Source organism: Haliotis asinina, chromosome 12, assembly GCF_037392515.1.
Source record: "Haliotis asinina isolate JCU_RB_2024 chromosome 12, JCU_Hal_asi_v2, whole genome shotgun sequence".
Lineage (NCBI taxonomy): Eukaryota > Metazoa > Mollusca > Gastropoda > Lepetellida > Haliotidae > Haliotis > Haliotis asinina.
This window is the reverse complement of record NC_090291.1, coordinates 37,232,530-37,259,260: the sequence shown is the minus strand read 5'-3', so window position 1 is coordinate 37,259,260 and position 26,731 is coordinate 37,232,530. Positions and strand designations below refer to the sequence as shown.

Sequence of the window (26,731 nt, the reverse complement as noted above, 5' to 3'; positions counted from 1 at the left end):
CCGTACCGTAGGTTATAACCCCTCGCCATGATGCTTTAAAACTTCGCACAGTGTCATAGATTCCCTTTTTTCTGTACATGTGAATATCGCTGTATGGAGTTACACAGCTCCTTGCACAAACCTGGACCTGCTGATCACGAAACTACACCTTTGGTATGACGGATTCTTGTTTGCTTTGACTTATATACAGACGAAAATGTCACGTCCTACGGCCGAAATAATGGACACCGATAGCGAGGACGAGTTGCCTCCAGGGTGGGAGGAGCGAGTTACGCTGGAGGGGAAGGTCTACTATGCCAAGTGAGTATGACACTCTCCACATTTATGATCACTAGCGAATCTGTTTTGTGTGTTTGTGTCTGTAGTGTGCGTGCGTGTGTTCGTGTCTGTGCGTGCGTGCGTGCGCGCGCGTGTGTCGTGAGGAGGCTTTTGCTGGATGGATACTCCTAGTCCCGATTCTCTCTTCAATATCTATGGGCTTACAGTCTACAGGTAATGCAGTCAGGCGACTCATTTGAATAAACTCGTATTCCACAAACGAAGGCTCCATTTCCATACTGCCGTAGCTACATACATCATGTACATAGCTGTATATGGTGGTCCATAAACACAGTTTCTTTACAGATAACAATGTACAGCTATACTGTATAAAAAGGATTAAAAACAACTTCACTGTCTTTTATAATCTGTTTCACTGTGACTGTTTGGCTTGTTTATCCTTGGACATCAATTAAGCTCTGTGATTTAATTAATATAAAGGAATGACCATTTTGCCCATCACCAGCCAGTGTTTATTACACATCAGTATATTAATTTATCCCTGCATCCATTGCTACTAGCTGTGATTATCACTCAGCACCATTTATATCCGGGCTTTCCTTTTTTTTTTGCTCTTTGTTAGATTATTATGTTTAGTTTTTGGTTACAATGCATGAAACCTCACTCACTCACTCACTCACTCACTCTCTATGGATCTGGACAACCTCTTTACACGAAGACCAAGATTTGTTGACCTACTGAAGAAAATAGTTTAGCCCATATTAAATCAACATTTTAAGATATTGTTCTTGGCTACAATGAGTTTATAGCATCATTTTAATAAAGCATATTTTATGGAAAATGTACATGAATATGACTTCTTAACATTATACAGGTAGGGTGTGTGTTCCTAAATAAACACTATTATTTTATTATATAATAATGACATTTGACAGTGATAACCAAATCTGCCAATGGAAAATAAGCCTGGTTGTCATTTAGAAGTAGCATCTGTTAGATTTTGCTACATTTTCTCAACCCTTACATATCATTGCTGCATGTTTTGAATATGTTCATCTACCATGTGTCTGCAGTTTCATTAATCTCAAATGCTTTCTACACTTTTTCTTTACATTTTCTATGAATGCTTATCCTTATGTCTTGTGTAAGATTCATGATGGAAGTGGTTTGGTTCTGAATGGTTTGAGCCATCTGAGAAAGCAGCTTGAATAACATAATGATGAAGTGAATGTTAGTGGACAATCACTTTATTTAGCTCATCCTGCCACTGCTGAAAATTGTTCCATACCTTACCACAATTAAGCAACTACTAAATAAAATCAGTCATTTACAGTCATTACTTGTCGTTCTACTTTTGTAGCCACCAGTCTGCCAGAACACAATGGGACCATCCGTGCACTGGCAAAAAGAAGAGAATAAAAGGAGGTAAGGACTTACACCTACAGATGGCGATACTGCTGTTTCTAGGATCTACATCTGCGACTACATCCACTTCAAGTACTACACCCACATCCACACTGACACACACAAACACACACACTCACAACACAGATGTATAGCCAAATAAAATGCTTTGATCATTTTTACAATCATAAACTGCAAACGTGTAGTGCCTACCTTAGTTAACACATGTATGTAGTGATAAATCTAGGATACGTTTCTGCGGCCTTTTCGCATCAAAATATGAATTGCTGTGGACAGTAATTTCGGTTGCGTCCAGTGCACACAAAATATTTGAAAATGCAGCATCGAAAAAATAATAGTAAATATAATTCCATAAGAATTGTTAGCATTCACTGCAGTCACGCTAAAGACTATTACATGATCCAGTGTAAATAATGCAATACTATTCCTGATTGGTTGTTGCAGTAAGATCAGCCAATGAAATGGTATTTCTAAAAATCTGTCATTTCATAACTTTTGGTTTCAGGTTTGTTCATGATCATGAATAATCATGTTTCAAAACTAACTATCGAGCTTATTAAAACAGTATATTAACATACAAATTAAGTGAATACATATAGCTGAAAACTTCGAACAAAAAAGACCAAAAGGAGCCGTCCTTGTTTTTGGTAGAAAACAACTAAAATTGAATATAGAGTGAATTTCAGGTTTGTGAATCACTGTATGCTAGAAACCTGGCGTTTTTCAATTGCAGACTGTGGTGACCTTGGTTCCATATTCAGTTTCACTTAGTTTAATCAACAGGTGACAAAGCGCTACACAGTAAGTTCATCTCCTAATTGTGCCAATCCCACTTTTGTACTTTAAGTTTAAACTTCTTGTAACTTTTCTGTCACCACAGAGCTGCCATACGGTTGGGAGATCAAGTTTTCTGAAGATGGAAATGTCTATTATGTCGAGTAAGTACACATGTACACATGTACGAGAGTGGGTCGAATATCAGCTTCTTGTAGGTATAGCAGGGCTCCAGATATTTTTTCAACATGAGGAGTAGGTACACCTTATATTTTCAACATAAGAGTACTGGGAAAAGTTAAGAGTACATTTAGAGTATTGAATGGAAATTAATGGCGTGTAAGTAATTTTGTGTTTCGTTCATATATGCACCACAACATTGCTACTCTTGTGTAAACAGGTCAGTAAACAATAAAGCAATATTTTCTCATATAATTACGTCCGTAAATGATTCTAAGACCATACACCATTGCTGTGGTGCATATCTGTTACTTTTTCTGGGTTTTTTTTCCTTTTTTTCCTATCGTGCATATATTTATCTGTACATACACCAATACGACCCTTATCTGGAGCCATGGCATAGGGGCAGTGGAGTGGCCAAGTGGTTAAAGTGTTCACTCATCCCGAAGCCCAGAGTTTGATTCCCCATATGGGTACAGCGAGTGAAGCCCATTTCTGGTGTCCCCTGTTATGATATGGCTGCAATATTGCTAAAAGCTGTGTAAAACAAACCTCACTCACTCACTCACCCTTTTGGGTATACATTTTTGTTTTGAAGGTATATTACTGCAGTGCCATGTGCAAAGTTATCAGGGTTAGGAGCTGATCATATGTTATTGAAAAGAAATTTCGTATTTCTGTTCTGTTAAATAAGTTTATAAATCTGTTATGAAAAATGTTGTGTAAAATGTGGGTGCTGTCAGCGAAATATATGCTACTTTCCTAAAGCCACCATCCGACACCTACTTGTTCACCCTCTATGACTGCAATAAATTTTAACTTGTCAGAGGGGTACTCAAAGTACAGACTCTAAAGTACCAGTTGTCAGACTAACATTTTTGTGAAAGCTGTGGTGGCTGAGTGCTTTATGTGACTGACATGGTGCTCTGGGCCAGTATGACGTAAGCTAGAATTAAGTATAATGAGGATGTCGTCCAGTCTGGGGCAGTGGGTTGGCCTAGTAGTTAAAGCATTTGCTTGTCATGCCAAGCCCCCTGTTTGATTCCCCACATGGGTACATTGTCTGAAGCCCATTTCTGGTATCGGTCCACCATGATTGCGGGAATATTGCTAAAAGTAGTATAGAATTGAACTCAGTCACTCAGTGGATATTTACTTTTCTGACTGGAGAATCCCACTAGACCATGGCGTCGAGCAGTTGTATTTTTCAGCCAGTGTACCAGTGTGTACATGTATTTTTTGCTCTTGTAAGGGCATTAAGTGGAGTACATGTAGCAAATTTGTGTGTCCCATACATTTTGACAGTTATAGCAGTCAAATCTCTGGCCACAGAGACTGTACCACAGATGATCCTTACAAAGGGTTGGAGTGAGTTTAGTTTTGTCTGAACCAGACAATCCAGTGATCAACAGAGTCTCATCAATGTGCACAATTGGGAACTGATGACATGTGTCAACCAAGTCAGCGAGCCTGACCACCAGATTAGTTGCTTCTTTCGATAAGCATGGTCACATATCATGGCAAGCATGGGTTGCTCAAGACCTGTTCTACCCCGGATCTAAATGGGTCATAAGGGTTTGGCGTTCACAGAAATAAACAGCCATACTTCATTATAATATCTAACCAGAGTGACAATCATGTTCTGATATGTGATATGGTATGCCATATGTGGAAAAAGTGTCGCTCCTGTACAAACAAAACACAACCATTCAGCATATTTAATCGAACAGTCAAAACTGGGCTGGTTCTACGTTTATTTCATATTAATCAATCCAATAACTAAGTAGCCATGTAAATTGAATAGCAGGAAATAATGACTGACAGGAATTTTTTAAACATACATTTTGAATAGGTGTATTGCTCCAAGGGTAATTTTGTACATCAGTGTGTTATGTTGCAGTCAAGAGTTGCTTCCCTTTGTCATACAAGTATCTGCTGATGTTAGGTTAAATCCCACTCCAGTTCTGATCTTTGTTCTGTCAGTTTAACACCATACTCAGCAATGCTCCATCAACATAATAGTGGCTTTTTCCAAATCAAATCTGGACTAAGAACATAATTTGCTTGATAACAGTATTAGCATCTACAGCAAAACTTCACCTCTGATTATACCAAACTTGTTTATCCATAAAATATGTTCCACAGCGGTTAAAGCACTGGCTCATCACAGTGAAGGCCCAGGTTCAATTCCCCACATGGATGCAATGTGTGAAGCATATTTTTGGTGCCCTTTGCTAAATATGCACTCACTCACTCACTCACTCACTCACTCACTCACTCACTCACTCACTCACTCACTCACTCACTCACCCACTCACCCACCCACTCACTCACTCACTCACTCTACCAGCCTCTAAGTGCCACTTGAAGAAATTAATTCTAGACCAGAGAGCAAGCCGAGTAAAGGGCCTGTTCTTATCTGGAACACGCACTTTGCCCCATACCTGTGTTCACAGGTGTCACCTGTGTCATATATATGTTATGTGCTTCTTAGATTTTAATTGACTTTCATGAGTAGTGGGTGAGTTCTTTTTGTGCCATTTTGAGTGAGTGAGTGATTGAGTTGGGTTTTGTGCTGCTTTTAGGAATATTATTCCAGCAATCAGAGGTGGGGAGACCAGAAATCAGGTTGACATAATGCACCCATGTGGGGAATCAAGCTCGGGTTTTGTCTTGACGAGCAAATGCTTTAACCACTAGGTCACCCCACGGCCCTTGTGCCGTTTTAAGCAACCTCCCAGCAATATCACGGTGGTGAACACCGAAAACCAAAAATAGTCTTCACATATTGTGTCTATGTTTGGAACTGAACCTTGAATGGTGGTCTGACAGGCAAATGTTTTTACTGCTCGACTGCCGCAGTTTCCCTCTGAGTGTCATTATATAACTGAAACCACTTTGTTAGACCTGGTTTATATAACATAAACAATTCTGTTAAACCCATCTCACTCACTGATGATGAATGTCCATCAGTGTCTCTGTACTCTTAACAGTCACATCAACCAGAAAACAACATACACGGACCCCAGACTGGCATTTGCCGAGGAGATCAAAGATTCACCCATGGACTTTCGTCAGAAGTTTGACAGTAGCAGTACGGCACTTCATGTTTTGCAAGGTCGAGACATCTCGGGCAAGTTTGCTGTTATCACTGGAGCCAATTCTGGAATTGGTGAGAAAAGTATTAAACATTGTAAGTCTTAGTTGGCGAGCTTGTCGCCTCTGCTGAATTCCAGTTGAATCAGGAGCCTAACATGGTAGCAGATCCTCAAGGCCATTTATATTTTGTGTCATAGTTTTAAAAAATGTCTCCTAGAATTTAGTGTACATAGTATATATGTATTTATAAACTTCAGGTATTGCGTTTGTTCTCGCTCTTAAACTAGGAAACATTGGGGAAAGGATAACAGAAATGGATGAACAAGTTCTTTATTGCAGTGAGAACTCTATTTAGGTGTAGGTAATGTTCACCTGCTTGATAAAGGTGCTAGAACCTACACCAAATGTCATTTTCAATTTAATAAAGGAGTTGACCTTCTATATATTTTTATCCTTCCTTACTGCTCATTACCTCTAAATGCTTCTCCTAAAAGTTAACTCTGAAATGGGTTTTGTAAAATCATCATTGACATACTAATCTGTGTGTATTTCATCGATAATATGTTCCTCCAAATCCTGATTGGCACATGTCCTTGTCTACAGGTTATGAGACTGCCCGCTCACTGGCTCTGCATGGTGCCACAGTGGTCCTGGCTTGTCGCAGCATAGAAACAGCAAACAGATGTAGGTCACAGATTCTGGCTGAGAGATCCGAGGCAAAGGTTGAGGTGATGCACATAGACTTGGCATCCCTTGCCAGCGTACGTCAGTTTGCCCAGCAGTACATCCACCATGGCTGGTAGGTACACAATGACTGAGGTGTGGGAGACTCCCTGTGGGCATTCCTCAGGAAAACACAACCTCAGTAAACCATGATTGTAAACCATGATTGTAAACCATGATGGTAAGGGACTGATGGTATATAGTGTTGGTGCCTGAGATATTTGTTTTAGACTAGATATTTTATCAGGCATTCATAGCTTCAAAATATCAAAAAAAATAAAGGCAAGAATTTTCTGGATGTCAACTTCTTTATTGTGATGCACATGATGTTTCAGAGTATATTTTTACTCCTTTATCAGGTGAATCGCCATGAAATTGCTTCATATACTCTATAACATTGTGTCCATCGCAATAAAGAAGTTGACATGTTTCTTGCCTTTATTTGTATCAGTTCTAAATGCCATTCAAAGACTCTAAAATAAAAAAGGAAATGTTGTACATTGGTTTGGGGTGTTACAGTATTTATTTGTCGCATGACATCCAGCAAATAGAGTGGCATGCATGTGATTCTGCTGCTATTGTGAGCAAAGTGCTTTTAATGGTAATCCTTACATTCTGAATTGCTTCCTTTGGCATGCACACAACTTCATAGTATTCTGTCTCCCCTTGGCTAGTGGGTTTGTTGCTTAATGCGATACTCAAATGTATTCCAGCTATATCAGGTATTGATTGAATGAATCCAGTGATCAACAGCATGTGCGTCAATCTCCGCAAATGGGATATGATGACATGTCAACCAAGTCTATGATCCTGACCACCCAATCCTGTTAGTCACTTCTTACGACAACCATGGGTTACTGAAGATCAGTTCTAAGTCAGATCTTCACAGATCCTGTCTCCCCATGTTAAGACAAAGACGTTATCTATTACTTTACAATATATCGTTTAGTGTTATTGAAGCTGTTGTCATGGTAAACCTAGTGAGGTTTAATCTGATACATGTGGAAAATTCATGTTCAAAGGTTGAAATTATTGTCAAAACGTCACAAAACACAGGTCCAGTAAATGTTCAAAATGCATTTGACCAAATATTAATTTCACTTGACCACAATTAACAATTTGGTTTCTTTTGCAAATAATCTTTACCATTTGGCAGTAATTGCATTTTTATTTCATCATCAAAATACATATAGCAAAATATTTCAGCAGTTTGGCTCTACTGAACCATGGTAAAGTTTCGTGTGGGTACTTTACTTGACTGACTGGAGAATTCCACTCTACCTTAGCATTGCACAATTTATGTTTTTTTCAACCCATCCCTAATGAATTGTAATACTGTAGCTATTTGTGGTGAAAACAACATGTTTGGAACAAGGTTTTGAAAAATACAAACTGTTATAGCGAAGACATGCTGTTGATGTGTTATGGTAACAACTTGAAGGCAAGTTTGGGTAGAGTTAATGAATGAAAGGTTTTATTCCTGTGTATAAATGTTCGCTGTAAAGTATTTTATGCGAAAATAAAACCTGCGCGACATATATCATGTTTACAGTAAACTATGGAGATGACACCAGTCATTAGAAAGACAAAAACCATACCATGCTGTATTGCTTTTTCTACATTGTCTAGGCCAATACACATCCTCATCCTGAACGCTGCGGTGTTCAGTCTGCCCTATACACGGACCGAGGATGACCTTGAAATGACCTTCCAGGTGAACCATTTGTCCCACTTCTATCTGCTGCAGCTTCTTGAAGAAACACTCATCCGGTCCCAACCAGCTAGGGTGGTGGTCGTGTCCAGTGAGTCTCACAGGTAGGTCACCAGTTTGTTGAATATTCCACATAATATGCTGTTCTATCTTGCAGTATAGAATCAAAACAATGATGGTTTGTTGAACAACTTTTATAATTATTACAAAATTCTGCAGAGTTGGTGTGTTTTTTCTATTTACTTTGGCGTTAGTTTGGGTCATTTACTAATACTTGTTTTTGAGTTAGGGTGCAATTCACTGGGGACTCTTTGACTCAAATGGACTGTAAAAGTATGAATTAGTACTCAGGTCACATGAGAGCTGTGGAACTGACTAAAAGTATTGATAACTGGACATCACTGATGGGAACAGTCGTTAATGATTATTGATATGAAAATTGTGTCATCAATAATGTCAATAATGTGAGTATTGATATGAAAATATGAAAAGTCATCAATAATGTCTTACGTGAGTGTGTTTAGGTTTAGGCCACAGTTGGCAATATTCTAGCTAAATGGCAGTGGGCTACAAATAATCGAGTCTGGACCAAACAGTCTTGTTATCAACAGCATGAGCATAGACTTATGCTTTTGGGATACGATAGAACGTGTCAACCAAGTCAGCAAGCCTGGCCACCAGATCCTGTTAGATGCCTCTATATTGAAGGCCAATATTCTAACCCAGATCTTCCCAGGTTCTTGCTATTTTGAGAGAGTATGGTGTTAATTAACTCTTCAAAATACAAAAAGATATGTCTGTATTCATTGACTGCTTCTAAGGTATGTTCAGGACTTGATTGTAACCCATGCAAAAATGTGTCACTATTCACAGGTGATGTGAAGTGCAATGATTTGTATCACTCACATGGCTGTCTCCAAGTGTAGAGTTACACCACAAACCACAAACCACAAACCAAAGCCTTATTGCATGAAGTCATGGCATTGAATGAGGCATGGCAAGTTAGAGCAAAAGAAAAATACAAGAGGGCGTGCTGTATGATCCATATAAGATAATACTTTATTGTCCATATAGTGGAAATTTTCATTGCACAGTTCCAGGTCTTAGTCACATTAAAATAAACATAAAAATGTCTATACACATGAACAACATCAAAAGACCAGCAATCTTGAAAATTACACGCAATCCCTTTTCCTATTTATTTCACTTGAAGGTATGAAAGAACCTCCAACCTCATATCATCAAACCCTCCAACAAATAGATATTATTGTTTTGTTGGAGATGAAGGTCGTATCTGTGTGTGTTTAACTACAGTCAAAAGTGAAACTGAATTCACTACACATTGATGGAAAGCTGTAGAAACAGTGATTGATTGCCCTGTATGCCCCAACGTAAAATATGCTGTGTTTGTATTATCTAACACCATAAGCAGTTTGTTGACACCTGCACTAAATAAATGTGACTTTTTTCAATTTTCTGTCAGCTACACTTCTTTTGGTGTTGTGAGTAATTGCAACTTGTTAGTAATTGCTGTGAATAAGCAGACAGAAGTCATAAATATAGCAGTGAATATAAACATTTATTTAGGCAGTATGAGTAAAATTGCAATGTTGTTGTTGACACCAACCCTGGTCGTAATGGTATGAAAACTAAAACAAACAGGTCCCCACATTATGGGTCAGTGAAATCTTTATTAGAAACTATTCTCATCAAATATAATTATGTTTTACATCCAAGACGGTAACTGCCAGTTGTCTTGTACATGATTTGAGTTGGCTGCAATTAGGACGCCAATGGGGAGATTGGCTTATAGATGAAACATACCAGTTTGATTGTGATTTTCATGTTCAGGTTCAGTAATCAGTTTATCTATGACTGAGATCAGCTTTGATATGGTAATTTACAGTACAGCAGATTTTTACTGTTTTTACTTGTGTTATTTTAATGTTGAAATCATGATTGAAGTTGGTTTACATCACCATCATCATAAAACACCTACAACACCGTGGATATTTTAAGAACAAGCCTTAACTGACACTATGCATTGTGTGCTTAATCTTCAGTTTACATGAAACATTTTAGACCCAAGTGAGCATAAATGTCTGATAAATTTTAGCCATTAACAGTCATCCTGCCTATGATATTTTAGTTAAAAATACACATTGGCAGCATATGAAATAAGCCAAAAAAACCAGCCAGACATCAGGGTTGGTAACTTATAAATGTTACCAGTCCAAAATTATTTAACTAGACCAGATAAGCCTAAGAAAATAGCCCAGTTTTTAGTTACAGAGAAACTCAGTGTATCAATAGCTGTCGTATTTCATCTAAATTGAAGTCTACACATTGTGCTTTGCATTTGCAGAAATCTGTGCACTGAGCTTCTGATATGATAGTTTAGTGTTCTCTAAAATTCCTACCACACCATCCGGCGAGCGGTAAATTTAAACCGTTCATCAGAAATCTAGCCTGTCTTAATCAGTCAGATAGGCCTTATTTCATATACTGACATTGGTGATAGAAAGTCTTGACTCAATATGACATCTCAGCAACCAGTATAGTACATGGAAAGTGTGATTTTACTTGGCCTTTGTTCTTCTTTATGTAAAATTTACTTTAAGACTGGTGACCAATTACACAAGGGGTCCAAAAACCCCTGTAAGGCATGGTTTGATTGTAATGAAACGTGTGTTGTTTTATGGGCTGTGTTCAACATAGCTTAGCTTAGCAACATGGACCATTAGCTTCCAAGAGTTGCCTCCCCTCATTTGATACCGCTACAGCTCAGGTGGTTACACCATACCCAATGTTTTCCCATAGACTTTTCCAAGCACAGGAAGCAGAACACATTAACACTCCATTCCGCACCAAATGTCACCTACTTGAAAATACCTGTGCACACATAAGCAGAAGTCATGGTGATAAAAATGACAGCACTAAATACTTAAAATTATGGTCAGCTTTATTTACTGGATGGATGTACTTTTAGAACACATAAACATCTTATGCTATTTCATCCAATCACAGCTATCACAGGCCTCTGTCCGTTTGAGTTGTTTCCATATAGTCTGCACTCTGCATGTGATTCTGATATAGTGTAGTGGAACTCGGTTCACGTCCACACCAACACAAATGCTAGAAACTGATACCTTCATTTGTGTACAGAACCAACTCCAGTCCACTATATTGTATCGGTGAAGTCTTTGACAGGAGAATACTAGACAATTGCAATAATTTGCTGGGTGAAAGAGAAAGTCATCAGAAACATATACCCCAATGTTTGTTTGAAAAATATGGTTTATTATGATTTAATCATGAAAACAGTTTCTGTTATCTGAGCTTCTGTCGTCTTGCTTATCCCACAGGAACTCACATGACCTTTCCTCTCAAGATGTCAAATGTGACGCGAGTCTACCATTGCCAAAGATAGTGATAAAAATGGTGTTAATCCTGTCATTTTTGTAAATGGTGTATGTGTATGTGACGATGATGTATGGTTGCTTGGGGATGCATGGCATCATCAAACAATGGAAAGAGACACCATTTCTTCCGGTTTCCAAGTGAAAAGACAGATTTAGGCAGCAGAAATGTTCTGATCATTATGAGTCGGGTGCATATGAAAGAGACATGCTTACATGGGGTATGAAAATCAAAAGCTTGGCTGAAGAAGGAAGAAGTACCCAGAAGATTCATTTATACTTCATCATAATTCCCTGTTAAAATTTAGGATAAAATTAAATCAAGTCCAATCACCAAATGAATTGCCCCAGCTACAAAATCTTCCAGCAAATGTGATCAAACTGCCTTTGAGTTTTGGTCAAATTTTTCCCTGGAGGATAGTAAAAATGCACCAATTTATTTAAAATGGTTAAATACAGGCCGTAAATAAATAGTTTTTGGCAACTTTGATATTATGGTCTTCATATAAAAGTATATGCAAAGTTGTGAGTTTACTAAGGTGTTGTATTTCTTCTTAATAACCTTTATGTGAAAAACATTGTTTCAAAGTTGACAAAACTGTGCAGTAGCATTCTTGTTAAATGATATGGTCTATTTCTACAATGACTCGTGAAGGTCCGGGGTAGAATAGACCTTCAGCAGCCCATGTTTGCCATAAGAGGCGACTACCGGGATCGGGTGGTCAGGCTCGCTGACTTGGTTAACACATCGTCGTCTCCCAGTTGTGCAGATCGATTCTCATGCTGTTGATCACTGGATTCTCTGGTCCAGGCCCGATTATTTACAGACTGCCACCCTATAGTTGGAATATTGCTGAGTGCAGCGTAAAACTCAACTCACTATTTCTAAAATTATTTGGAATCTGTCATTGTTTTCATTGTAGTAAATCTGTAAAAAGTGGATAGTTGAATGTATAATCTTAGCAAACAAAACCATGAATATGATCTATATACCCTAATTTGTATCTAGATTCAGCTGTCGTTAACAGCAATATTAAAGGTGATTCACTCAAATTTAAATACTGTAAATACAGATATATGAGAGTATTTGTACATGTTTACAAGTTTTTGAGGTGGGTCATGAAAGCAGTAGTCAGGAAGTCAGTTTGGAGGGTAGGCCTGTTTAATTCATTCAGCTTTCAGTGGAAGAGTGTTAAAATGTTGCAAGTTTTCAGCAATTTCACTTTCAGCAATTTTCAGTTGATAAATATTGAACATAGGCCTGCTACTCAAACGTTCTGTTAGGACTACCAGATATTGTGATACAGAACTCTGTCATATCAGAGGAACAGACCTGATTTTAATCATATTGCCCCTAGATATTAAATGGAATGTTCTTACCCAGCATTCAAAATAACCGCTGGTCTGGAGGCCCAGCGCCAGTTGTTATTGTATTGAGCCGGCAGTTCCAGATATTAGCAGGCCCTGGTGACCCTCAGTAAAATATCTGTCTTCTTTTTCAACTGGTATCTTTCCTTATTTTTTCTTCAATAACATTCAGGAATCATACATGATCCTCCATTTTATGATAACTTATAGTTTCACTTCTTGGTATTTCAGTGCTTTGCACCAACACCAGTCTGTAACAAATAAAAAAGTCTCTCTGCGCCAATTGATTCATCAACTGATTTTATAGAAACACTGTGAAAGTGTACAGTGTAGTCTGTTCTGTTTTTGTTGGTTTGATTTTAACAAAATAGTCCTGCAGATTTCATTCAGGGCCTGTAGATTTTAAAACCTGCAGGCCCAGATGCCCAACTTGCATAATTGAAGTATTCCAAACATTGTTGTTACCATACTTACAGGTTCCCAGACCTAGACGTAAACAACCTGAGTGAGAGCAAACTGTCGCCTCCATACACTCACTACCAAGACTTGAAGGCCTACAATCTGTCCAAACTGTGCAATGTGTTGTTCTCCAATGAACTGAATTCCCGGCTGGCTGTGCGAGGCGTAACATGTAACTCACTGCACCCTGGCAATATGATGTCCACAAGCCTAGCCAGACACTGGTGGTTCTATAGGCTTCTCTTCACACTAGTCAGACCATTCACAAAGTCTATGGTAAGTCACATTCATGTTTCTATTTAGCCATTTGTTTTACAGTGTGTTTGCATTCGCTTGTCATGCCTAAGATCCTCATTCCATTCCCCACATGGATGTAAGAGAAATTGTAATCCTAAACATTACATGTTATGACTAACTGGATAAGTTGATCAAGCTCTTTGTTGTGGTGGAAGCATTACATTTTATCTTGATTGCATAGATCGATGCTCATTATATTAACCACTGGATTGTCTGGTTCAGACTTTACTATTTATCGGATGATGCCATGTAGCTGGAATATTGCTAAGTGCAGCAATAATGACAAACAAATCTTTCTTACACCATTGTCTGTGTTGAAAATGACAAATCTTTTTGGATGATCCTTCTGTACAATAGTTTTGGTACAGATACTTACTCTGTTTTCAAGTTCTTGAGGGTGAATGAGTATAGCAGGATATATGTAGGGCACATGACTGCTAGCAAAGACAATGGATGGAGAAAAAAAGGATTAATATGCACCCTGTACAGTCAGGCCACGTAAATTGGAACACTTCCGTTTATCATCAAAATCGTTCGGATAGTGAAACATACAGACAACTGAAACGAACCATTATGTATCCCACAAGAATAGAGTTACTTCCCTTTGACATACCACGACAAGGACTTAAGAACATATACCTGTGCATGTATCAAATAACTTTATTACAGTTTGTATGCATAACATTGGATATTAATTCAAGTTCAACTCAGAAGTGTCACCTCACTTATCAATAACCATTGAAGTTTTCAATTGAAGATCACCTCTAATCAATGGTGCATACAAGATAAGGGGATTATCCAACCTTTTCTTACATACTACCAGATTGATGAAGCATAAACAAGTGTAATTAGCTAATCTGTGACTGCTAATTATCGTCCAGATCCTGAGAATGAAGCTCAAGATTACTGAATCAACAGATAATGAGTTTACATAGTAAACAAGATTGGTTGCAGCTACCGTTCAGATTTCTTGGGAATCAGATTATTGGTGTCTCGACTAACGTGACCTGACTGTATATATCCTGCTGTACTCATTTCACCACCTCATGCTTGAAAGCGACACAAGTAACTACACCGAAATGGCACTGTTAAGCAGATAAACCTAATGTTTGAAAATCAGAAGCATGTTTTATTGAACCGATGGTGACTAAATTTAAACTGGACCCGAACATGTAGTGTCTGACCTGCATATGTTCTTGGAAGTAGACAGTTTGAAGTGGTGGACAAGCCAGTGTTTACATTTTGTGAATGGTTGAAATGTGAAGTGACAGTGGACAATACTTGACTGATTGTCGAATCTGAACCCTGCAGAATCAAAGACTAGATCCTTTTCCGATCGACCACGACCTGTAACTTATCAAACACTTTTGATTTCTGTGACCAGCGAGTGTTTGTCATGATTTCCCATATGTGCCTCCACCCCAGCATGCTACGAAAGGCTTACAGTGCTGTTTAGTGTACATGTGACTAATTTTGGATCAGTGTATGAAATAATTTTTCGGGATCACTAGCACATCGGGCTAGGAAGTTTTAAGAATTACTAGCCCAAATGAAAATTTACTAACCAAACTAAATAATGATACAAAACTTTCAAATGTAGTCATTTATTATTTATTTCCTAAAGTTTAAAGTTAAACATCAAAGTTTCAAACATCTTAGAAATGGGTAAGGATATCAGAATCATGTAGTTTCAATAAGCTCAGAATTGTCAGCTTGAAAGCAGAACAAAAAAATATGAAAAGAATTAGGAAATTATTAATGAAAAAAGGGTATGAAGAGAATTTTTTACAGGCTGAAAATTTACACTAGCAAAAATGGGCTACAGTGATGCTATTTCTGCTAGCCTGGGAAAGTTTTAGCTAGCATCCTGGTACTGGACTAGTGGTTATTTCCAACACTGCTTTGGATTCCTTGGAACATCGTTTTTATCATTGGGGACGGGAATGTGGTTTTTTACAAAGTGTACCAACAAAACAGTGGAGAGCAGAATTCTGGCGGCTCAATTTTTCACATGTATTGGGGCATAAAAAATGGAATATGAAAGGCATGAATATATTTTTTCGCCAGACCATTATATTGCAAATTTTGCATTCTAAACGGAAACAAATATACCATTTACCAGGTAGATAAATGTTTACTAACGTTGCTGCACATTTTGTGTAGATAGGGATGTTTTTTTACAAGGCTTTCTGATTTATGTGTTAGATATTAATTGTTTGTTTATGTTTGGGTGTGTGTATTTTAATTGAATTTGAATATTTTTATAATAGAAGGTAATATGATAGTTAGGTTCCCTAATAATTGTGGAGGAAAAACCATATAAGTGTATGTTTTGAGTTTTAATAAATGTTTTATCACATCAAGTGTGTTATGTTGATATTAGTCATGTTGGTGGTGAAGCTGAAGTAGTGCAGCAGCATTGTATATATACTCAGTGGAATCAGATGCATTTTCAATCCCAAACTTTAGAATTGCCAATGTGGAAAATTCCAATGCCGCATCAAAATCCATGGTGTTCAATGATCCGCCATCATTGGGGTCAAACGGATGTAATTCTCGCAATAACATTTGTTCATGCGCAGTGAAGCAGCCTTAAAATCAGACAAGTGTCAGTTCAGAATTGATGCCTCCCGTTTTTCCCTAACAACGAATCAGAATCTAGTATTTTCTTGATTAATGGTAGAATATACAATAAGGAAGTTCATCATCCATAAAGACTTGTCATTCTTATTGCTCACACCTTCCAGAATGCCTCTCAAACAGTTCATAATCTATGTTGTGTGTTCAGCAACAGGGAGCATCCACTACAGTATACTGTGCTGTGTCTCTTGACCTGGAGGGGCTGGGAGGGATGTACTTCAACAACTGCTGCAGGTGCATGCCCTCCGCTGCCTCGTGTGATGACAAACTTGGCCGGGCATTGTGGGAGATAAGTGCAAAGATGTTAGCAGCCAGGACAGTGGGAGGTTCAACACAGAGTCAAACTCAGGAAGATAGGTGGGTGTTGGCTCACGTTTGTTTTTATCATGGGGAAGGTGTTCTTTTTGTTTGATAACTTTAAAGACGAAATTTCGCATTTTGTTGACAATAATTTGGGCTATATTATACATATTTCGGCATATTCCATACGACTTTTGTGAAATTGATAATTGAAACGTCACAGAGAACATTTGCCATATATTGCATCATAGTAAATGTCTCGTAGTATAAAGGTATCATGACCACTGGAAGATCGACAGGACTATATATTATTTGTAAATCGTTTTGACATGCCATGTACTTCCACAGTTCAATTTCCCAAAGATATTATCATATCTTAGCTGATATCTCTATCCCTGAGCCCGATCCCAACCATCATCTGCTACACCTGTCCTGGGTTTGCTTTGAGACAACCCCTACTACCTGTTTCTTTTTATAGTGAGAGTGAGACTCCATGGTAGCTACATCCTTACATAGTTTCAGCATGAAAGTTATTATTTTTTACGTCAGCTATCATTTATAATGAAGCTCTGTCTAATTTCTAAATGGGCATTTAAAATCTGTCCTTTGTAATACAATATCATCACACAGTAATTTGCATAAGGCTGTGGATTGTTCCAAAGAAGTCCCTTTGGACATTGAAAAAGTCTGCATTGCTCATTTCTTCACTAATCTCTCCTCAGTAAAGTCTTTATATTATGTTTCCTATCTCCCTACCAAACTTACTTTAACAGATATTTCACCTTTTAACAGATCAACTACATAAAATTGTAGAGATAAATGTTTAAAAAATCCAGTTTTTTATACTACACAATCAAAGGTGGGTGGGTGTAAACAGATGTACATTCATCTTGTGACGTCAGGCTCGAGACAGATGTCGGCACAATTGCTGTCTCATATCTAGGTGCTCACACAATTTTCTATATGATCAATGTTATTCATATTTGTTCTTTTTGCTTTCCTTAGATGCAACACTTGTGACATGTCCCTTTGGATTGTCTGCAGTGAATTTACCATAGTTAATATATCTGTAAAAAAGCCTTCAGTGACCTCAGCATATCAACTACTGCATATGGGTTTTATGAGACTTCTTTAGCATCACTGTCATTGCTTGGTATCACCAGTATACAGCTGAAGGTGTGAGTTAAATGCTTACTTTCATGAGATTTCATTTTTCTCAAAGCTTGCGTTTCCTTTGGTGTTCAATATGATAACAACCGTCGCTGGGTCTCAGGTCTGGCGATTATTTCAAATACTGAATGTGGTGAAGCCTCAAAGTGATGCCAGTCTTCACCACACACTCTCCTAAATCATGAGTGTCACATAGTCATAAACAACACAACAGCGGAATCAGAATCTGAACCTCTTTGTAACTTTGTGGCCAAGTCACCATGATGTATGCTTGATAGAGGACTGACCCAGGTCTCCTGCTTGATAGAGGACTGACACAGGTCTCCTTTTTGACAGAGGACTGACCCAGGTCTCCTGCTTGATAGAGGACTGACTCAGGTCTCCTACTTGATAGAAGACTGACACAGGTCTCCTGCTTGCAGACTGCATTGTTGAACAACAAACACACAGAAATGTCTCAAACTACATGCGTAGAGCTCAGGTACATGTTTTTGTATGTCACATACCATCTGTCTTTGTGAAGCTGTATGTATGTAAGTAACATGTAGACATAGTGTCAGGTGTGTTGCTGCAATCACTGATAGTTGATTAACCTTCCCAGTTACAGGGCAATAACGACCAGAAATATGCAGGGACCAAATTGGATTTATGCCTTCTATAACTGGTATGTGTATTGGGTTCACAACCAGCTCACATTGCTTCTTTTATGGACATTTCAGTTGTTGAAATATACTGAGGGAAAAAAATAAGGGATCACTTGAAAGGGCTAGTGTTCCTTCATTTTTTTCCTGTTCTATGCGATTCAAAAAGCTTGTGAAAAAAAATGGAAAAAATGAAGGGAACTCATGTGCTTTCATATGATGCCTTATTTTTTCCCCTCAGTATATATGAAAAGTTGTACAACAATGGAGCTACCATCATTGCTCAGTATTGGAGCAATAAGACTTTATGCATAACAACTTCTCCAGTGTAGATCCTTACGCCGTTATAAAGCTAAAAACGATAATTTCTTGCACAGAGCAATGTTTCAGTGTAAATTTATCAAACTAAAAACCAGTGGTGTAAGAATCTACATCAAGATGTGACTCTATGCAATAAACAGGAAGTTGTTACCCTGGGCACCCTTACCTTCAATCAGAACTGTGTTGAGGTTAACTGGGACACCCTTACCCCGTAACAGATCTCTGTTGAAGTTCATGGGACACCCTAACCCTGTAACAGATCTCTGTTGAAGTTAATGGGACACCCTAACCCCGTAACAGATCTCTGTTGAAGTTAACTTGGACACCCTAACCCTGGAACAGATCTCTGTTGAAGTTAATGGGACACCCTAACCCCGTAACAGATCTCTGTTGAAGTTAACTTGGACACCCTAACCCTGTAACAGATCTCTGTTGAAGTTAACTGGTACACCCTAATCCTGTAACAGATCTATGTTGAAGTTATCTGGGACACCCTAACCCTGTAACAGATCTCGGTTGAAGTTAACTGGGACACCCTTACCCGTAGCAGATCTGTGTTGAAGTTGACTGGGACACCCTTACCCTGTAACAGATCTGTGTTAAAGTTACAGCCTGTCATCACAAGTTTGAGGACATGATGTAGGTGAAGGGACACTGTGTATTAATTCCTAGAGTGTGGACCTTATGACAGATGGCCAAGTCATTCTATACACACCCCAGTCCCCATGTTCTGGGACATGACTGGTCGAAAAATACCGAAGCATATTAATAAAACAGAGATGATATTTTTCAAATTAATCAAGGAATGATAATCCACTATGATTTTTTTCTAATAAGTTTCAGAAAGATGTACCTTTGACTATTGGGGTGACTCAAATTATGTATGATGTACAAATTTAATGTAATGTACTCAATGAGTTTAAAAATTGATAAAACGTTGAAAAACCCTGAGCTTGCATTGATATAAAGCAAGGCAGGTGTATCCAGACATGTTGGAATTTGTCATGTTAGTCAGGTTCACTGCTCCTGGGACATGCATAACAACCGTCAGGTGCTCTATACATGAGCTGCAGTGCAGGATCATTTTGTCAACAGAGTCACATTTTATTTCAGTATGTGTCAGTTCTTGCCTCCAGAAGACACATATTTAATTTAGCACATATTCATCTTGCTAACTCGTTGCTTACATTATTGTACTGAGGATCAGAGTCAAAATTTATTTGGTATATAGTGCTTTTGATTGTCTTTTTTTAGATTTCCATGTAATGGTGAAAAAAGGCAGATCTTCAAAATTGTTTATGCTACGGTATATACATGCTCTTGACAATTTGATTTTTGTCTCCTTGTTGAGATATTTAGCCATGTATATCTGACTTCAACAAACTAATGTCTAGCAAATACACATACGATTGAGTTTGTTAAATATTTCTCTGCTTTAAGTGAGTGAATTGAGCTTTTATGCAGCTTTTGGCAATGTTTTAGCAATTCACATCGGGGGACACCAGAAAGGGGCTCAACAAAGTGTACCTATGTGGGGAATCGAACCCAGGATCTCCGGTATGACGAGCAAACACCTCAACCACTGTGCTACCCTACTGCCTCAGGATCAAAGCTGGGGATTCGGGGATGCTATACAGTACACAAACTTTTCTGAATTATTTTTTTCATATTCACTTTTTCACAGTTCGTGTTGTATACAATATTCTCAGATTATATACACATGCTGTAATATTTATACAGAAAAACATTGAGTGGTGTAAACTTTGCAATTTGATATATATAGATTTAATCATGAGTATAATGCCGGTAACCTGTGAAAGAAAACAGATGTTGACCTTGTACATTTATATTGCTCATTGACTCACTTGTTGCCTTAGCAAAAACAAAACAAGTTGATTTCTAGGGTAGCTAATTCCTAGGTCAGATTACTGTTTAGCAATCATGACAGACGAGAGACTCTGTAACCACTATGACAGACAAGAGACTCTGTAACCACCATGACAGACAAGAGACTCTATAACCAGCATGACAGATGGGAGAATATAACCACCATGACTAATGGGAGACTCTATCACCACCATAACAGATGGGAGACTCTATCACCACCATAACAGATGGGAGACTCTACAACCACCATGACAGATGGGAGACTCTACAACCACCATGACAGATGGAAGACTTTATAACACCATGACAGATAGGAGACTACAGCCACCATGACAGATGGAGACTCTATAACCATAACAGATGGGAGTCTCTATTACCAACATGACAGATGGGAGACACTACAACCACCATGACAGATGGGAGACTCTATCACCACCATGACAGATGAGAGTCTCTATCACCACCATGACAGATGGGAGACTCTATCACCACCATGACAGATGGGAGTCTCTATCACCACCATGACAGATGGGAAACTATAGCCACAATGGGGGTGTGAAATAGCCTGGTGGTTAAAGCATTCATTTGTCATGCCAAAGACCTTGGTTTGACTCCCCACATGGGTACAATGTGTGAAGTCCATTTGTGGTGTCCCCTGCCCTTATATTCATGGACTATTGCTAAAAGCAAGCATAAACCCAAGTCAATCACTCACTCGCTCACTCTGACCACCATGCCACAAATGGGACACTGTACAACCACCAGTACAGAGATGGGGAAACTGTAACCAGTAATATTTGTGTGAGAGATCGTTAAGATCATGACTTGAATAGGATATTCTTCAGACAGTGTGATTTAAAGGAAGACACTAAGCCACAATGATTAGGCATGAGATAGGAAACTTTACACTATAGTCTGGGAGATTCTGATATGAATAATCAGCATATGGAAATTAGTCATCTTGTGATCAACAATGGGGAGTATTCATCTTGTGCTCTGGGGCAGATTCAGGAGGAGGGATGGAGTGGAGAAGGGTTTGCACATATGTCATGAAGTCCAAAAGTTAGGGGGAAATGCTGTTCAGGGAAAAACAATTCGAGAAGAAGGTTTATGTGTGCTCTGACGTGCATTACCGACCCAAACACCACCCCTAACCCCCACCCGACCTCACCCCCTCCAGATCCTCCTCAATGTTAGTTTTCCATGTAAAACAGTGTGTCTCAGTCAAACAGTGATGTTTTGCAGCCTTTCAGCAACAGCTGCAGGATTGGCATTACACAACAACCTGCCAGCTGTTGACCACCATACAGTACACTGTCAATAAGTACAGATATGTGCTATACCGATCAATGCCTTATCCTGTACCTTTCATAACGTACCTATGCAGCTGTCTTATCAGCCTACATCAATACCTCCTTTACAATCCGACCATTATGAGGCTGTGCCCCTTTTGTTGCTTGTGGAATATTTAATAAGAATGTTTATGCTCACCCCCACTGAGACAGGTTCAAACTCCAAGGTAGCGTTATGAGAGTTATAACACAGGTGGATGGGAGTAATAAAGTTGATTGATGAATTTTGTAAGAAACATTCTTTTGTTTTGTTTTTATGTAGACACTGTGTACTTCCACAGTAATAATAATAATACTTTTGCACATATTTATTTAATGGATTATCCTTTGGTGACTCATAATGAAAGCAAGGAATTCCACAGCTATTTAAGCGTGCCAAGGTTGTTGGACACAATCTGAAATTTGAGGTTGATTTTGTTGATGGCGATCTACTGCTGGATGGTACAGCAATGGGAGTAAACTAGGTGAAGTTCTTCACCAAGTGTGCTCAGGGTTGGTCCTTTATGGAGAAGCTAAGAAGCAATTGCATCGTGTGTACTTGCAGTGTGTGGAACATAACAGCAATCCAACCCCCTCCTTGGCCTGGATGAAGTCGGCTGGTCAGAAATGTGAAACTGAGGGCTTCCTTTTAGCTGCTCACTTCCCACTCACAATAGTCTGAATGTATTTCTTAAAGAAAATGTCAATATGAAATGTCGTCTTGCAATGAATTCACAGAGACTGTCCAAAACCTTGTCGGTGGATGCCTCCCTTGGCACAAACAGCATATCTGAAGAAACAGCTCACTGTTTTTACTACTGTCTCTGCAATGCCTGTGGCTTTGACTCCGTGGTCCATCCATGGTACGACCCTGAACATGTCCAGGGCGTCATGGAGAATGACAGTTTTAAGCTTCTATGGAATAGGCCCAAATACAGCCTCAGAAAAATTCCTGCCAACAAACGCTACCTTGTCCTTCATGATAAAGCCAATGAATTTATTTATACCATTGAATCTTCAGTCCCTTTTGACAGCAATGTGATTGGCAAGAATTCAGGAAATGCATGATAAATATGCAGACCTTGCCTTTGAAATGTCTCACTTGCATCCCAAATACACTGTTGCTCTGATGTCAGGCTCCCCATTGTTCATGGTGCTCTTAGTTGGGTACTTCTACCTCCTTGAACTCTTGGCACAAATCTGGATAGTGCCCTGGTTCTCCACCAGGAACACAGCCCCTCTGACATTCTCGGTAATGCAGAAGGCTGCATTGTTAAGGAGCCTTCATATCCCCTTGGAAAGTTCTTGGTGGGTTCGACTAAGCAGCATCTCCCGGGAGAACCCCCATTCGCTATCTGGGCTGCATGTCGAGGGGGACGAGGGCCTTGAGCTGATAATGAGCTTTATGTCTTGACTGTGCCAGGATCACCCGGACCCTCTCTGCTGCATTTCTATCTTAATCTGTAAAACATAATAAGAATATTGATAGTTGGCCTGTCTGTATCTCACTGTTGCAGAAGCAACAGCTATTTCACTAATGGACACAGCTCAATGTCTTTCCAGTAATGATAATTATGTCTTTCTTTGGGACAGGAACTGTCTCTCAGTGACTGAGTCTGTATGGTGACAGGAACTGTCTCTCGGTGACTCAGTCACTCTTTTGGACAGGAACTGTCTCTTAGTTACTTGGTTTTGGTTGAGTGACAGAAACTCTCACAGTGATTTAGTCTGCCTTCACTGACAGGAACTATCACTCAGTGACGAAGTGTCAGTTGAGCGACAATAGAAAACAGTGAACAATAGAAAAGAATATTTGTTTTCCTGACATCAGTGATTAATGGGCACGGGGTAGCCTGGTAGTTAAAGTGTTTGCTTGTCATGCCAAAGGCCGTGATATCACTGGAGTATTGCTAAAAGCAGGATAAAACCCAACTCACTAGCACGCACACACGTGCATGCACATACTCACTGACTCACTGACAGATTATGATATGTGGGTAATCTTATTTTTCAAGTCATTCATGAATCAATATCTTTCTGCTGTCATTTCAGATAAGATTTGGACTGGACCGAACAGTGATACCAGGTACAGACATCATGGCAAACATTGGATAGGCATGACAGACACAGTGTTTGTTATGCCACCTTCAAATGTGATGAGCTTAATTCCATCAGTGACCAAAAGAGTGGATTATTTTGAAAAGAGCTGTGATGATTCGTGCTACAATTTCTCTTCATGAACCATTGCATGTCAGATGCTCAGGCTCGACTTGATTGATACATGTCATCGTATGCCAGTTGCAAAGATTGATGCTCATGATGTCAGTCACTGGATTGTGCCGCCATATAGCAGGAATATTGCTTTAGTGCCATTAAACAGCAAACAAACAACTTGTCATCAAAAAAGCCTGTGGATCAAAGAAAATTATTCCAGACACAAACAGTCATTCCACTTTATGACTATTGAACTATTATCAGCCACCATTTGTTTAGGGGGCTGGATCAACAAGTACACAATATATAGTTTGATCAAATACTGAAAATTCATTGTCTATTTGTATTTGTGTTGATACTCAAGAGATCTGTAAATTCTCTTGATATTATTGTTAAACTGTTTATTAACTGATCTTGTTCTATAGATCAATCAAACATCCTTATTCATGTGACCTATATATCAGCTCTTCAACATCAACATTACAACAAAACTTGTAATACCAGTATCATGTTCTTTTCAACCTAATCTCACCACTTAATGAAGATGTCCCACAGTCATGGAGAATCAATTGAAGTTGTTTGATTAAATCCCATATGCTCAGCTACTTTATGATGGGAACATACCAGAAACGTTGAACCCTTTGCAATGATGGAACAATGTGCGAACACAAACAGACACAAGGTATTTTTCATGCACAGATGTGCCATTACAGGCAGGCACAATAAACCTTGTACAGACACAAGATGAAAGATTATGAGCACAGAAGAGTACAGGCTGACCGTGTCAGACACCAGAGGACCACAGGGAATATCAGACAGTAGACAAATTCAGAAGATTTATGATATGACCCATACAGAAGCTATCAGACACCAGGCATGTAATGAAGATATAAGATGCCAGACAAGTGCAGAAGATGTAAGACACCTGACAAGTGCAGAAGATGTAAGAGAAAAGAACAGAAATTACAAGACACCTGTCGTGTACAGTAAATGTAAGACACCAGATATGTTCAGAACATACAAGACACTAGACAAGTACAGAAGGTACAAGACACCAGGCAAGTACAGAAGGTACAAGACACCAGTCAGGTACAGACAATACAAGATGCCTGACAAGTGCAGATGTACAACACCTGACAAGTGCAGAAGAGTAAGACACCTGACAAGTACAAAAGATGTACGACACCAGACAAGTACAGATGATACAAGACCCCAGACATGTACAGAAGATGCCAGACATGTACAGTAAATGTAAGACACCAAATATGTTCGGAACATACAAGACACCAGACAAGTACAGAAGGTACAAGACACCAGACAAGTATACAAAATGGCAGATACAAGACACCAGACATGTACAGAAGGAACAAGACTCTAGACATGTACAGAAGATGCCAGACATGTACAGTAAATGTAAGACACCAGATATGTTCAGATGATACAAGACACCAGACAAGTACAGAAGGTACAAGACACCAGACAAGTATACAAAATGGCAGATACAAGACACCAGACAAGTACAGAAGGAACAAGACACTAGACATGTACAGAAGATACAGGACACCAGACATGTACAGAAGATACAAGACACCAGACAAGTATACAAAATTGGAGATACAAGACACCAGACAAGTACAGAAGGAACAAGACACTAGACAAGTACAGAAGATACAAGACACTAGACAAGTACAGAAGATACAAGACACCTGACAAGGATACAAAATGGGAGATAAAAGACACCAGACATTTACAGAAGGTACAAGACAGCAGACATTTACAGAAGATGCCAGACATGTACAGTAAATGTAAGACACCAGATATGTTCAGAAGATACAAGACACCAGACGTACAGAAGGTACAAGACACCTGACAAGGAATCAAAATGGGAGATATAAGATACCAGACATTTACCGAAGGTGCAAGACACCAGACATGTACAGAAGGTACAAGACACCTGACAAGGATACAAAATGGGAGATACAAGACACTAGACAAGTACAGAAGGTACAAGACACCAGACATGTACAGAAGGAACAAGACACCAGACATGTACAGAAGGTACAAGACACCTGACAAGGATACAAAATGGGAGATACAAGACACTAGACAAGTACAGAAGGTACAAGACACCAGACATGTACAGAAGGAACAAGACACCAGACATGTACAGAAGATACAAGACACGAGGCAAGTACAGAAGGTACAAGACACCAGACATGTACAGAAGGTACAAGACACCTGACAAGGATACAAAATGGGAGATACAAGACACCAGACATGTACAGAAGATGCATAAGACATAAGATGTACAGAAGATGCAAGACAACAAACGTGTACAGAAAATGTTAGACACCAGGCAAGTGCACATAATATCAAATAAAAGACAAGCACAGAATATGAAAGACACAAAACAACTACAGAAAATGTTAGATACAGGACACCACTCATGTACATAAGATACAAGACACCAGACAAGTGCAGAAAATGCCAGAT

The 26,731-nt window shown here is 38.9% G+C and overlaps 1 protein-coding gene across 3 annotated transcripts; it reads left to right on the top strand.

Moving 5' to 3' along the window:
* The first annotated feature begins 4 nt into the window (after positions 1-4).
* Positions 5-26,493, top strand: LOC137258244 (WW domain-containing oxidoreductase-like). 3 transcript variants are annotated; one of them, XM_067795842.1, is made up of 10 exons: positions 108-300; positions 1,640-1,704; positions 2,585-2,642; positions 5,652-5,830; positions 6,361-6,556; positions 8,110-8,295; positions 13,455-13,713; positions 16,523-16,731; positions 18,446-18,508; positions 24,077-24,736. In XM_067795842.1, coding segments are annotated over exons 1-10 (1,320 nt in total). In that variant the 5' UTR covers positions 108-196; the 3' UTR covers positions 24,078-24,736. The 3 variants fall into 3 exon arrangements, 2 of the variants coding, with proteins under 2 accessions (XP_067651944.1, XP_067651943.1); XM_067795843.1 differs by lacking the exon at positions 18,446-18,508 and having other exon boundaries at positions 5-300; positions 24,077-26,493; XR_010954619.1 differs by lacking the exon at positions 18,446-18,508 and having other exon boundaries at positions 16,523-18,325; positions 24,077-24,567.
* Positions 26,494-26,731: the final 238 nt, after the last annotated feature.

What these genes read in the sequence shown, in the direction of transcription:
- LOC137258244 (XM_067795842.1), top strand. Translation starts at nt 197, where the DNA reads ATGTCACGTCCTACGGCCGAAATAATGGACACCGATAGCGAGGACGAG. An exon ending in TGGAGCCAATTCTGGAATTG is followed by an intron (nt 5,831 to 6,360) that starts GTGAGAAAAGTA and finishes CCTTGTCTACAG; the next exon opens with GTTATGAGACTGCCCGCTCA. An exon ending in GACCATTCACAAAGTCTATG is followed by an intron (nt 13,714 to 16,522) that starts GTAAGTCACATT and finishes TTGTGTGTTCAG; the next exon opens with CAACAGGGAGCATCCACTAC.